This window comes from Hetaerina americana, unplaced genomic scaffold, assembly GCF_022747635.1.
Source record: "Hetaerina americana unplaced genomic scaffold, ioHetAmer1.1.p SCAF_72, whole genome shotgun sequence".
Classification (NCBI taxonomy): domain Eukaryota; kingdom Metazoa; phylum Arthropoda; class Insecta; order Odonata; family Calopterygidae; genus Hetaerina; species Hetaerina americana.
In genome coordinates this window covers 287,658-301,817 of record NW_027287339.1, presented here as the reverse complement: position 1 = coordinate 301,817, position 14,160 = coordinate 287,658, and the positions used below count along the sequence as shown (strand labels likewise).

Below are 14,160 nucleotides of genomic sequence, written 5' to 3'. Positions count from 1 at the left end.
CAGGTGGTCTACACAATATTGCAATGGAAATCATTGAGGCCTCCTTCATATAAATGAGAGTATAGGCGAGAGAGCTGTCTCAGCACAAGAGGGAGCTCAAAAGATGATTGGGATGGAATTAATTATCTTTTAACTTAGAGCATCATCAGCTGAACATAGAGAACTACCAGCCTCACTAAAGGAGTTCCAGACTTAATCTAGAGCTGGAATCTCCCAGATCCCTGAATCTCTCTCTATCCAACCATCTCTCAGATCTCTGATACATTTGTGTTTTCCCATTTAAATTTGACATTAAGTAAATGAAATGCCTGAGTTGGGTTAGACTGTTCCAAGATCACCAATAATGAACCAAGCACCAGTATGATATGGCATGGTAGCAACTTGTGTGACTAATATATAAGCATAAAATATGACCAGAAAAATCAAGATGATTCAATTTGAACTGAATCAAATAAATTCACATGAATTAATATCAATTTATCATAGAAATTATAAATAAGATATGCAGACAAGTGTAACTTACCTTGTTGTGATACTGCATTAGCTGGATGATAACCCTTATATCGTCTGAATAGTTTTTTATTGATATAACACGCATTATGTTGGCAGCATCTTCAGCATCAGGATCTTGACAGTATTTGTTTGCAAGCACAAGACAAGCATCAGCTTCATGAACCTGGATCCAATGAGTAGTGTTTTAATTGTCACGTCCATTCCAAGGAGAGAGCAGCAGCATATATGTAACCAATGCAAAAAAATGTATCAATGACAATAATTATATTTAAAAAATTCTTTTTCAGAAAGTAGCTTAATGAATTCTTTAATTACCTACATAATTACAAAAATCAAAATAACAAACATAAACATTTTTGGGGTAATTATTCTTAAATATATAAACTAATTTGAAAACTTCATTTAATCTGAAATGAAACTTTGTACTTCACTTTAAAAGCCAAATATTTCCTCTTGAATAACAATCAAATCACTTCCAGGAGAATGAAAACTGCCTAAATGCAAAGTAACGAGATATTTGATCTCATGTGCATAAAAATTGTAAGGTCTACATGTCATACTATAGTTTAGATCATGGCAACAATTTATAATTGCATGAAACTCCCAACTTGTAAAGTTACTTACAAACTACATAAGTTGAAATTTCAATAAATGTCTTAAAACTGTACCTTTTAATTGAACTATATGGATATATTACATGAATTACAGATTTGCAACTTTCAGAAATAAATTTCATCTAGAAAATATATATTGGCTATGATAATTCATATATGCATATAGAATACACTGATTATTTATTTACAGTACTAAAACAAAGTTTATCAGCACAGAGATGGAACACATTTACCAGTGCCATAAACAAAAATCACATTCAAATCAATCACTGCAAAGCACTTAAGGTTAGAAATTCAGGACAATTCGTTGGCTAGTTATGCACATATACTTGTCACAGTTTATTTTTAGTCAATAACATTTAATTTCAGTTCTAAAATAGGGACACTTGCAAATACATGGAGATAAGATAGTTATTGCGAAGGCTGCATGATTTTATGTTTTGAAATGTTCATTGCTTTTCCTCACAAAAGTTGCACACCAGCACTCCTATGTCACCCGGAAGACACTAGCTGGAAGGTTGGCAACACTATTGTTAGCAAAAATTACAAATGTGGTAAAACACAAGATTATACAGCCCTTGTAAATAAGCTGTTCAAATGAAATGTGGAGCAAAATATGTCTTATATCACCTAAAGGAAATGCTTGCTGCACATCATGGACTTAATTCATTTGTAAAACGATAATCCATAAAAGGAACATCAAAACTAGACAAGAACCTCAACTGACATTTTTATTATAGGCTTTATGATGGTTATCATAAATATTTTCATTTGCATTTTGCATTTCAACATATTATCCTTGCTATGAATAGTTAAAACATTCTTAATACAACCATAAACTGTTTTAGTTTGCATATTTGAATATACTATATGCACATCATTTCTTGTACCTGCAGAGAGCATATTCCATGATTAATCATAGCTTATAGTAAACCAGAGATATGTTGTTTTTCAATCGGATACACACTGTTTTTATAAATAGTAGTCTACTTGTTAATGTAGGTTTTGGAAGGGCATATAGACTATCCACTGCTACACAGTTAGGTCTCACCTTACACAAAACAGTGACCTTACCCTACACAACTTTGAACTTTTCTTCAATTTCACTATTTCTGCATCCCTTCATATCATCAAACATGGGCACCTATTCTTTTCCTCCCCCCTCACCCAAAATTCTCTTCTCCATCAATATTCAGAATTTCATCATCAATTGAGCTTCCCTAATTCTTGTCTTGCCCTCTTTGAATGTATCGCATCAAACCTCTCTCTTCCCCTACAATTCTTGGTAATTATTCTTTTTTCTTTTCTTGCCATCCATTTTACTTTTTCCTCTTCACACTCACATCTCAAAAGCCTCCACTCCACTATGTTTATCCCCTTGCCTCAACCACCAAGTTTCTGAGCTGTACTAAACTTGACGTTGAAGTGTTAAAATTTTCACTACTCTTCTTATGCTCCTACTACCCTAACCTAAACTTCCCAGATAGACTAGAAAAATGAAAAAGAACAAGGTTGTGAGTATAGGAAAACCCTTACGACAGAATCACTCAAGGGTTTAGGAAAACAAGAATGGAATATTTTCATGGACTCAATCATAGCATATATGAAGGAAGAATTTGTTTGGAAGACTTATTTAAATCAGCATTGATTCCCATCCCGAAAAGAGAAAGGCAGAATAAAGTGGGGACTATTGGACAATAAGGTTGATATTGCACAAAGCTAAGGTAGTAGGTAGGTGCTAATGATCATCACCAAAGGATGGAGAAGTACGCAAATGATTACTTAGGGACTGATTGGTTTGGGTTCAGAAAGGGAAGAGATAACTGTGACGACACAGAGATAATGAAGGCACCGATGGAAATAAATACAGGATCGATCCAGGATGTATTTATTTACTTTGTATATTTTGAGAAGGTATCCAACAGAGTATACTGGGTAGACTTAATGGATGTATTACAGACGATGGGAATGGACTGGAAGAATAGGAAACTCATCTAAAACCTGTACATTTATTTCTAAGACAGCACAGGTGAGAATAGCAGATGGTAAGTCAAGATGGGCAGTGTTAGGCAGGAAGATAGGACAGGGTTGTCAATTTGCCACCTATTCTTTTCAATGTATATGTGGGGGAATTGGAGAAAGAAGCTTGGGAAGAGTGGGAAGTAGGAATTTAATGGGGGGGGGGGGAATCCAAAGAATAAATTGGATTTGTGGATGATCAAGCTTTAGTTAGCCAGTCAGTGCAAGGGTTTCAGTTATTGCTGAACAATTTACCAAATCTGTATGATAGGTTTGGAATGAAAATCAATTTAAACAAAACAAAGGTAATGAGGATCTAGAGAAATAGGAAATATAAGATAAGCATTGTAATTGGAGGGCATAAAATAAAGCAATTAGGAATCTACCTACCTTGGAGGTGTGGTCAGGGAAGATGGTCCAAGTATTAGGGTTATAAGAAGTAAAACTGCATTACCCAAAGAACCTTTATCACCCAAAGAGGAGGGAGTTAATAACAAGGCCTTTGAGTAAGTATTTAAGAACAGATTAATGGAAACCTTAATATGGACCGCAATATTGTTTACCTTGGAAACTTGGCCATTGAGGCAAGAGAATAAGCACCACTTGGAAACATTGTCAGTGTGGATGAGAATGGAAAAAGTGGAATTGATAGAAAGAAAATAATTTAGTTCAACAAATGGTAAGGAAGGAAAGAGAGAGAGAGTTAACAGGAGAAAAACAAAAACTGCTAGAAATGTGGATGCAGGGTATTTCGAGTGACAATGGAATGTTGAAAATACGAAATGTAATAGAGGAGAGTTTCTGGTACACATAGTTGTGGCAGGAAAAGAATAAGCTCATTGAATGGAATGAAGGGAGGAAGTATCTAAAATTGAAGATTGATTTATTATAAAGCAGTTTTTATCCAATTTTGTGTTACGTGGGCCTTAGAAATGTAGCATTGCTTCGGAATTGGATCAACCAAAAGCCTACCTCCACTGGTAGAATACTTTTAATAATAAAAATGATGCTTTTTTCAAATGAAAATCTAGTATGCTGGGGCCTAATATATTTCCCACATAACTGCAATATGTATTCTTTTAATCCTTTTTTGAATATTTTCTGGGTTGAATAATAATCTTCCTGTTGTAACTTTGATAATGTGCACTGATTTCCCTTTTACTCCCTGACTGCTTTCATCTTCCTTTACAGGGCACCCATTTCATTGCGTTTCCATATCCTAACATTGCCTCTTCCAATATGTTTCTTTCAAGCTATTTGGTTCTCAACCCTGTTTTTTTAAATATATTTATACTTTCTTCTACCTAATTAAATTTAAATTCTTCCATTTCCTTCCCTCTCTATCTTCATAATCATCTCTTCTACTCTCTACAGCTTCCTCAACATCTTCCTCTTGCTTCATTTGTGGCTTTCAATATCTCCTTTTTTGTAATGCTTACACCTTTTTTCAACTGTACCCATTTCCCTGCCCTGTCTGAGTAATTTTTCAGCTGCCCCTGAGAACTTATTGCTTTTTATCCTGGTTCAAGTGTCTGCATCCTCTTTTCTCATCCATCTTTCCTTTTCCACCTCTTGAATTTGAGTCTACACTTGACAAGCACTAAAATTATGATCTTAATTCACATCCATTCTGGGGAAATACCACTCATAACATATCTTTGCTCTATGTTTATATCACTTATTCCTACTTTCCTTTTCAATGCCACTCCTATCTCACTCTGGCTCTTTTCCCCTTGAATGTATATTATTCTGTAATTGTGGCACCAACACCCCTACTATTCCTCCATCTCTACTTACATTGCCCAAAAATATCTTTGCATATTTCCTCTCTCAAGCTTCTGCTTTAAAATTTTCAATTTCTCTGTTCTGAACATCATCCTATCAATGGAAGTCCGAATTACTATATAACTTGTTTGGCCCTCTTCTCAGTCTTCTTTTCTGCTACTGCTTTAAATTCCATTACTCTAACATACTTATAATAAACTGCAATAGATGCTATAAATTAATCCCAAAATAATATTCAATATGAAACACATGACTAAAACCATGGAAACCAAATCAGTGAATACTAGTGGAGTTTTGCTGGTCAAGCAAAGTGCATCTGACATTGGCTAAGACATATTTCCAGTTACTCATTATTCAGGATTATTTTGTGCATTTTTGTGTTGAAATTCTGTTAGGTACATAGAGTGGGAACTACATGTTGTAGGAATTGTGCACAAAAATCAAAGAAGTGATTAAGCTGTCAATTTATGTGATTAGTACAGTAGCCCAAAATGTTACATGTGGAAGAAATCCTCAAGTGGTATTTTTAAGAAATGATCCTGTTATTTATAAGAAAAGAATATAAGACTAAGTTTTTATTTTTGTATGTAAGGGTTCAAGCAGCCCAAAATTTTGCAATATGTTGAGGTATTTTAGCTTGCCATTCACTTAGGAGTGGAATGCTTAATTGTTCAAATAATTCAAGTTACTCGGGTAGTGAATTCAGATTGTTTCACCAAGACAAGTACGTTTTTAATGAAAAGGAACGTTCCTACTATAGAAATTAACTTTTTTCCAAAGGTAGAGCATTTAAGTAAGAACTTACATTTGGTGAAAGTGGTACAGGATTGGATTTTTAGAGAGGATTCCAATAACCGTTTACAGATAAGAAGATGCATTGTGCACCATTGGTCCCTAATAATGTTGGTATGTACAAGGGAAAGTCCTGGCATGGTCTGTCTGCCATGGTCACACCATTTTGAATATTTATTATTATGAACAAACTTAGCATTTTCTACAGAATTCATCAATTGATAAATGTGGATGATGGCTTAAAAAATATATATAATTTTATTTTGAAGTAGTCTCACAATTTATTTTTCAAGTTTGAAATAATGACAAAAATTTGGTGACCAAAAAAGCTTTGGCTGATATCAATATTTTTAATTGTAAGCAACAATTTTGCATTCACAGCAAAGGAGCTTAGAATTGGAAGCTAATGATAATATTGTTGAGAAGTAATAGTGGAGGCTTAGTTCATTAAAACATTAACTATTTAAAAGGGGGTTCTTTGAACACTGAATCCTGACTTACAGAAGCTCTAATTGTATTTTTTTAATATATACATATAGGAAATAACATTCAAGAGTATTTTCTTTTTTATATTTTATGCAAATCCAGTAGTATTAAAATGGCCAATGCCAAACTTTCTCAGATTCTCTGCTGAGCCACGAATTGTCTTGATTTCTACACTTACAAAATCATATGAATGAAAATATCTAGAAAAGAATGGAGATCAAGCGTGCACACACATAACACACAGCCTGGGTTAACTAACACAGGTGCTTCAAACATTAAGCTTTCTGTTATAACTGTCCTAAATAACTTCTTTGTGCTCTCTATTGTGCATGCTCTCTAATTATGAGGAGGTAGTAAAAACAGTACTCGAGAAATATTAATAAAAACAATGGCCTCACCAAAAATATGCTATTTTCTCATAAAGCAAAAGGAACATTACTTCCATATTAGGGTTTCAGATTTTAGAAAAAAATTTTTAATCAAACGATACTATGTACTACTTACCCATTTGAAGTCAGATTCAAACACATTCCTTGGTGGTCATTAGTCATTTTTCAAAGCTTACTTGTAAATAGGGGCACTCAAAAAATTTTGAGGAAGTCATTCCTTGTCATTTTTTGTATTAATTTTCCAAATAGAAGTAATATATCTGTGAAATGTAATTTTGGTCGAGTTGGATAGCATCATCAAACTTACTGAGGACAATGTCTGTTGAGCCAGTATGATTTTAAGATTTAATGTGCAAAGTAGTGATAAATTATCACAGCTAATTCATTTATAATATGATGAGATAATCAACTCCTTTTTTTGGTATAACTTGACTGAAGACTGTCCAGCTTTGTGTCAAGCAACAATGATTCATTGAATAAGCAGGCACTGTACACAATAAGGGTGTTATAAAGAAGAGTAAGAAGAAGAAGAGAAGGAGACAGAGTGGTGGCAACATCAAGGCCTATTTTGGAAGGGTACAGCAAACATACTCTTTAAAGGACACTTGATGAGAATCTTCATCCAGAATTTGGAAATGAATATTTTTCACCATGCCTATGACAGGACACAATGAGGTTGACATGGCATGCAAAATGTCTCTTCTAACACAAACTGATATGACTTGGTGTGGTGGAAGGTTCACAAAGCACACAGAAACTAAATCAACTAGAGTAGAGTGTCACGCTGACCAGAAAAATGTGTTACACTTTTCCCTTAGCATACTTAAAACTTTGAATGAGCGCTTAGAAATAACATATTGATTTTCTGTCCATCAGAGTGATCCTGAGTGCAAACAGCAATTGTGAATTATTGTTAAACATACACATAATAAAGATATCCAGTGTAGAATAAAATAAACTAAAGTTTAATGCCAAAAAATTTTTAGTTAGGTACCATTACTGTGACAAAATATTACTCAGCCTTATAAACATTCCAGCAGTAAACTACGCCAAAGATAATGTTCTTGTAAAGAATGTTCTAAAGTTTGTTCAGAACACTTTCAGGGAAACTTTCACCCAATGTGCTCTCATTCAAGCAAAATGCCAAAGGATTTGGCTTAGTGAGAATGTGTTCATGCAAATGGGATCAATAGAAAATAGAAGATAGTGACTTTAGAGTGATCACATATTTTGGTTAATACTTCCATGACATACACTTGTTTCTCAGATAGGCAACCCTACTTGTGATAGTCCTGAAATTATGAATGATTTCAATATGTCGCAACCATTTGTGATGTTTTCCTAGCAACTTAATATTGCTGTAATCATTGGATTGGAAATTCATCTGAAAATTTTCATAAACAGGAAATAGCAATACCTTGGATCCACAGGTTTGGTAGCCAAATCAGTGAAACAATATGGACATTGAAAATATACATTTTAACTCAATAAACATTTTCAGGTTTAAATGAAGCTTGGAGGCTCCTTATGTAAAAACTATTGAATACCAATAATTAATCTTTATAAAAGCCAATCATTGAATTCACAAACCCAATTAACATTAATCAAACCATTTAAAAATCCCATGACACAAATGCTCTTAAGACAGTAAAAATGATTGGCCCATATGTACCTCCAAACTTGTATGATGAACAACCAATCCAGGAGTATATTTCATGAATGATATGTAGAGTCGAATAATGGCTCTCAAGTGACATTCTAAACCTCACCTTAACCCTCTGCAGATCAATTGGGTTCATTATTGAGCCCTGGAAGAATTCAACAGTAGTGAAATGCCTCTTGAATAGACCTTCCAGTTCTAAGTCAGGGGGCTTTCTGCTTGGCCGGAACAAAATACCAGACAAGTTCAGTGGTGTAGGATCGACGAAAAAAGAAAAAATTTAAGTAATTAATGAATATGAACTATGATTAGTATAAAATACAGGTGAGGCACCATACAGGCATACATTCTTTTGTAGAATTTAAAACTGACCATGCAGACAGGAAGCCAGCCAAACTGAAACCTGCAGCATAGGGAATATTAGTACAATGCACACAAATTACAAAATTTAAGCACTTAATCTTAGACAAACTTTCAAAGATAAAATTAGTGTTATTGGCAATGCAGACTAACTACTATTCTTTTCAAAAATTTCTGCAAGCTTTATCTTATCTAAGTTTTGGAACTTAAAAATAAAAACTACACCCCTACAAAGTGCAAGAAATGAATATCAAAGATGACTAATTGCAGAATTACCCCTAAAGGTTAAGATATCAGCCTGGGTGACATGGCCATAACCTGTGCGATTGGGAAAATAAAACAAAACCAAATCATCAATTGAGTCTATGGCATTCCAAGGGAGTTTACCTTAACTCTTTCTAGATCTACTGCATTCATCATTGATCCCTGAAAAAACTCCACCGTGGTGTAGTGCCGTTTTAGAAGACCCTCCAGCTCAAGATCTGGCTCTTTCCTGGAATGCAATTAATTCACTCAGACCACATCACAGGACTATTATCGTAGAAAACCAGCGAATGAGGTCCTTTCTCACAAAGTGGTTGGCCACCAACCTTCTTTGGAAAAATTAAAAACCCTTAACTTTTTGGCTGAGAGAATAAGAAGCTTTTGGTTACAAATAATTCTCAATAATTCCACAAAATACTTAGCTTATATCACTATTCTCAATTGAGTCTATATTAGTTTTGGCAATTGAAAAGTACAAAAGAAAAACACATCACAGCAATTGCTAACCATGCAATTAACATCAAATCAAATAGTTACTTTCTAATTCAACCCTTTCCACAATTAAAAAATCAGAGAAATTAAATCTTAAAAAAAGGCCTTCTGGAGCACTTCATTTATGTCAGCAACACTTCAAAAATGTTAAGGAAAACCTATTTTATGACCTGAAATGCAAGCATGAAAGAAAAATGAAAGTTAGATGATGTGCGATGCTACAGCCAGTTTTTCTAATTAAAAATTTTTTTATACTGTCATCAGGATAAGCCGAGAATAGAGCAGGAACTACAAATGAATATGAAAATAATGAATAAGTACATTTAAATAAGAAAGCAAAAACTTCATGGATTTCACTTATTCAGTGAAAATGGGTCATCAAGCTTGTGAAACGTATGATCCACAGTAGTTTTCAAATGTATGCAGTATGAAAGTGAGATCCTTTTGATCAATCTAGTCTATTATTACTTTCCAGCTTAAAGCATAAAAATAAATCTTCAAAAGGGCACCCATACAATGCCTAATGAGATGCATACTACACACTGTGTCCACTTAAAAATGATTTCAAGCAATGCATCTATCCAAATATCTTTAACTATCAGCACTATCTCCCATTTATCAGCTATATATACCTAGAAAGCTTCGATGTGTACACTTACTAATATTGCACTGGAAAAACATAAAATGAGATCAATGGCTTTCAGCAATCTTGAGCACAATCACCAACGATTTATTTTTAAATTGGACATAATGCCCACATCAAACAATAAACATTTCCTTTTCATAACTAATCATTCACAAACTGGTATAATTTTAAAGCAATCAAAAGGACTGATTAAATAACTTCTCCTCTAATAACAGAACCTATCTCTTAAGGTTTACCACATTTTAGGGTATCTCTTTTATCATGCCTTTCCTAAGTCCCAAACAGACCTGAGATTGTACATGAAACTAGCTGAGTTAGCCTGGCAGGCTACCTACTAGCATGCTCATTCTAAGGATATTAGGTAAGGGCATTAAGGATATTTAAGTACCTCTCCACCTTCACAAATATTTTACTGTACAGGATGGAATCCATCTCAGAATCTAAATGTTATCAACCAGGTTATTGTCAAAAGAAAAAATATTGTACATGAGGAAATTTAAAAAAAAAACAGATTTATATCATGCACACTAACCAGAAAAGATTTTGACCAATACTTCTCTGAAATGAAAGAGACATATTTTTATATAAAAGAAAAATCCAAGTTACACATTTGTTTCTACATTCTGAAGGGTCCAATTTTTATTCAATCTTTTTTTAATATTGTTGTCTCGGCATGTTTACTTTGACTTCCAATGCTTTACATTTTTGAGTAAGAGATACATATTTTCTTGGAGTTGTTATTAAGTTTGAACTCTGAAGGTAAATAGGTAGCGTAGTTGGTTATAGCTTGATATGGAACTGGCAGGACTTGTTACAGAGGACTTATCTTTTGTTACAGAATTTCGTCACCTTTAATAGTCCTGCAAGAACTGCCAGATCAATGAAATGTTTGATGAGATTTTATCAACGAAATTGATAAGAAAATATAAAATGATTTGCCTCTGATACATTATCAACCCTTGGCTTTTACAGCAATTCCAATGTATCAATTTTCTATCACTATTGCATTGGTTTTGTTTTTGTACCTGCAGTGTTATAAAAATTACAATTATAATTACATACTCTTCCCATTTCAGGTATTTTTGATTAAAGATTTCATGACAGAAAGATGATTTAAAACTCATCTGATATCAGTTTCAGGATAGCTATCCAGCTTGGTAAGTGAATTTGTCTCTGTTCAAAGACAGCAACATTAAATCCCACCTTGTAAATATTAATAATAACTGATTCAACCAGAAACTAGTCCTGCTTTCATTCCTTTCTATTTCCATCCTCTAACCTATCTGGTGGTTTATATGGTCTCACATTTTAGTTCTTCAATTTTAGAAAAATTTGGTGCAGGTGCTCATTTACCCTTTTGAAATATGCAGGTTTTGAAATTGCACATTAAGCTATTAAAGGATTGAATAGATCTTAAAATAGCAACATTTTGTGACATCCCCCAATGGCAATTTAAATATTTTATAAACAGCTGAAAATTTTAATAAATACTGCTATGCAGGTCCAATTAAAAAATTAGAGCTAACTGGTGATTTTGTAAACTGTACTCCAGATAATGCCTGTCAACTAACTTGCATTTGTTGTTCTTGTAAATATAGGTGTAAATAAACAGCCAATATTGGCACTGTTAAGGGTGTACAACCTTTGGACCAATATACATAGGTGATTTAGTGAAATTAAAATAAGGGTTATCTTAACTGATTTGTGAAAATATTCTTCTGCCTATTTATAATTGTTCGAACTTTTTAATTTTACATAAAATACTAGTTATCTAAAGTGAAGAATATTTTCCATTAAAAGGCATCAAAAAGGTAGCCACTCAACAAAAAGCAAGTTAAATAGGTTTAATTAGATATGAACCATTATGGTACAAGAAATGGAATAAAAATTTATGTTTCCATTGATTCTTGGAGTCATGAAAGTCTTTCACTAACTTGGGGTGTAAACTGTTCAACTAGTTACCATAGGGACAGCTAGAAATAGGACCTGCTAAAATAAAAATAAAATGATTTATAAATGGTCATCTATATATTTTTTAATGTTTGCAAACTTTCACCACTCAAGCCTATAATTTCATACAAAAATTCTTCGACTTAGATGATGGCACTATTTTCACCTAAATGCAATGTCTGTTCATTAGTGCATATAAAATGTCTATGTTTCTACTCAAACTATGTCTATTGTTGATTATACATCACACCAAATGATAAAAATATAATATGCTATTATTTATTTAAAATTTCAGGTTGCTTCACTTACATTTCGTAAAATGACTTCATCTTGAACTTTAATCTCTTTGAAAATTTCCCCTTCTACTTTCTTTCCCTTAAATACCATTTTAAGTTACATGTGTTGGGCTCTAGTGAAATGTCTGCAACCTTATAAAATAAATCAGAACAATAAAAACTAACAGCAAAAATAGAGCTTAAAATAAGTTAAAACTTAAAGCTTTGTAAGCACAATTAAAGTAAAATTTAAGCAAAATTACATCTATTACACAATGGTTGGGCTTAATAACCTCTTGAATAGGTTCGTATCTTACAAAGGCGGTTAAATAAGTTAACTAAAGTTAACTAGGTTACAAACTGTTAACTAAGACTGAAATAATAAAATTATTAACTCAGGTATATTTGAAAATAAATATGCAATACTTTGATGAAGTTAACATAAAAGTACTAGATGCCATGCTATATTATTTATAAGGAATAATTCGACATCCACTCTTGGATAGCTGAATAAATATATTAAAGAGCTAATACTTAAAACAACTCTAGTGCAATCAGCGCAAATCATGCAACCTGTTTGAGGATTCTGAGAATTCTCAAATGAAAAAAATACTTTTGAACATGAAATGAAATAAGTTAAAACTATTTTTCGTTGTGATGGCATTCTGAGTAAATACATTAATCAGTTGGATGTCTAGGGCCATGAATAAAAAAATAAGTATTTCTCTGTGATTTAATCTATTGTGAGTTCATTTCTTCTCCTACATACATACTAATATTATCAAACTTTGTAGAGAGCTGCAGACAAGATAGTGATTGAAATGATAGTGAGAAGAGTCAAAAGTTACTTTTCTTATCAGCAGGAATATAGATCTTAGAAACACAAGTACCCGCTATGGTTTCATAATTTTAAAACAGGGACTTCAAAGTGAATAATATATTAAAATAATCTAAACATATATTTGGAAAATGATAATTATTACTAAGCAAACTTAAGTCATAATTAAAGTTATTATATGCATAAAAGTTTACCAAAACTAGCAAGAAAAAAATTATCATGGTTTCACCTGGGTTGAAAAGTAACAAAATATAAATCATGAATCAGTCAGACTGGATGTCTAACTGGCACAAAACTTTTCCTAGATATTTTAAAAGTATATTTCTATCTTCTTTATTGAAAGGAAAATTAAGAACATCAACAGTGAAATGTTTAACTTTAATATTTTTGCTGGCCATCAATGAAAGCACATAGAACAATAGGTATAACACAAATTCTAAATTATTATCATGCAAATAATAATTACTATCAAAACCTGAAAAATAACAACAGCAAATTAAATGACATGCAAGCAGCTTTCAAGCATGAAAGAATGGAAAATTAACATTTTTACAAAATTTCAATGCTAACAATTTTGCCTAATATCACAAAAATTAACAAAACTGATGAGCTCAGAATACTGTAAAAACTCATGACTGATACAAATTAGATAAACTGAAAAATGTTGGAAACCTAGAGGTGAGTTAACCATTTTAGACATTCTGGGACTTCTTGTCCCCAAAGTACTGTGCAAGCCATGATTTTAAATAGAAATAGCATTTAAGGTCCATTTATTTTAATAAGCTTGAGTGATAACACTTGTGAAGTAAAAATATTGATTAGCATTGGAATAAAATAAGATTCACTTTTCTAAACTTCCTTTGAACTTTCTATTGTCACAAGGAATTTCCCTAATTGTATCTCAAGTGGAGAAAGATTGTGAAGACATGGGAAATATTTCTCATTAATATTGAAGAGGTTTATATTATTATTTAACCCTTTTAGTGCCAGCCAGATCTATCGGCCAGTGGGGTGTGTGCGTAACATGCCACGGGCTGATCTATCAGCCAGATGTTTTTTGCTGGCACCTTTACTTTT

The 14,160-nt window shown here is 32.9% G+C and overlaps 1 protein-coding gene across 25 annotated transcripts in view; it reads right to left on the bottom strand.

The window, feature by feature from the left end:
- The window catches only part of slo (calcium-activated potassium channel slo), a 305,693-nt gene that overhangs the window by 60,121 nt on the left and 231,412 nt on the right, over window positions 1–14,160 (bottom strand). For 22 of the 25 annotated variants that reach the window (XM_071595986.1, XM_071595984.1, XM_071595987.1 and 19 more), the window contains 2 exons: window positions 8,368–8,473; window positions 524–676 (listed from right to left, as the gene is read on the bottom strand). In XM_071595986.1, the coding sequence (XP_071452087.1) occupies window positions 524–676; window positions 8,368–8,473 (259 nt within the window). Of the gene's footprint in view, window positions 1–523; window positions 677–8,367; window positions 8,474–9,005; window positions 9,112–14,160 lie in introns of all 25 variants that reach the window. The other 3 variants (XM_071595985.1, XM_071595994.1, XM_071596008.1) reach the window with 1 other exon arrangement.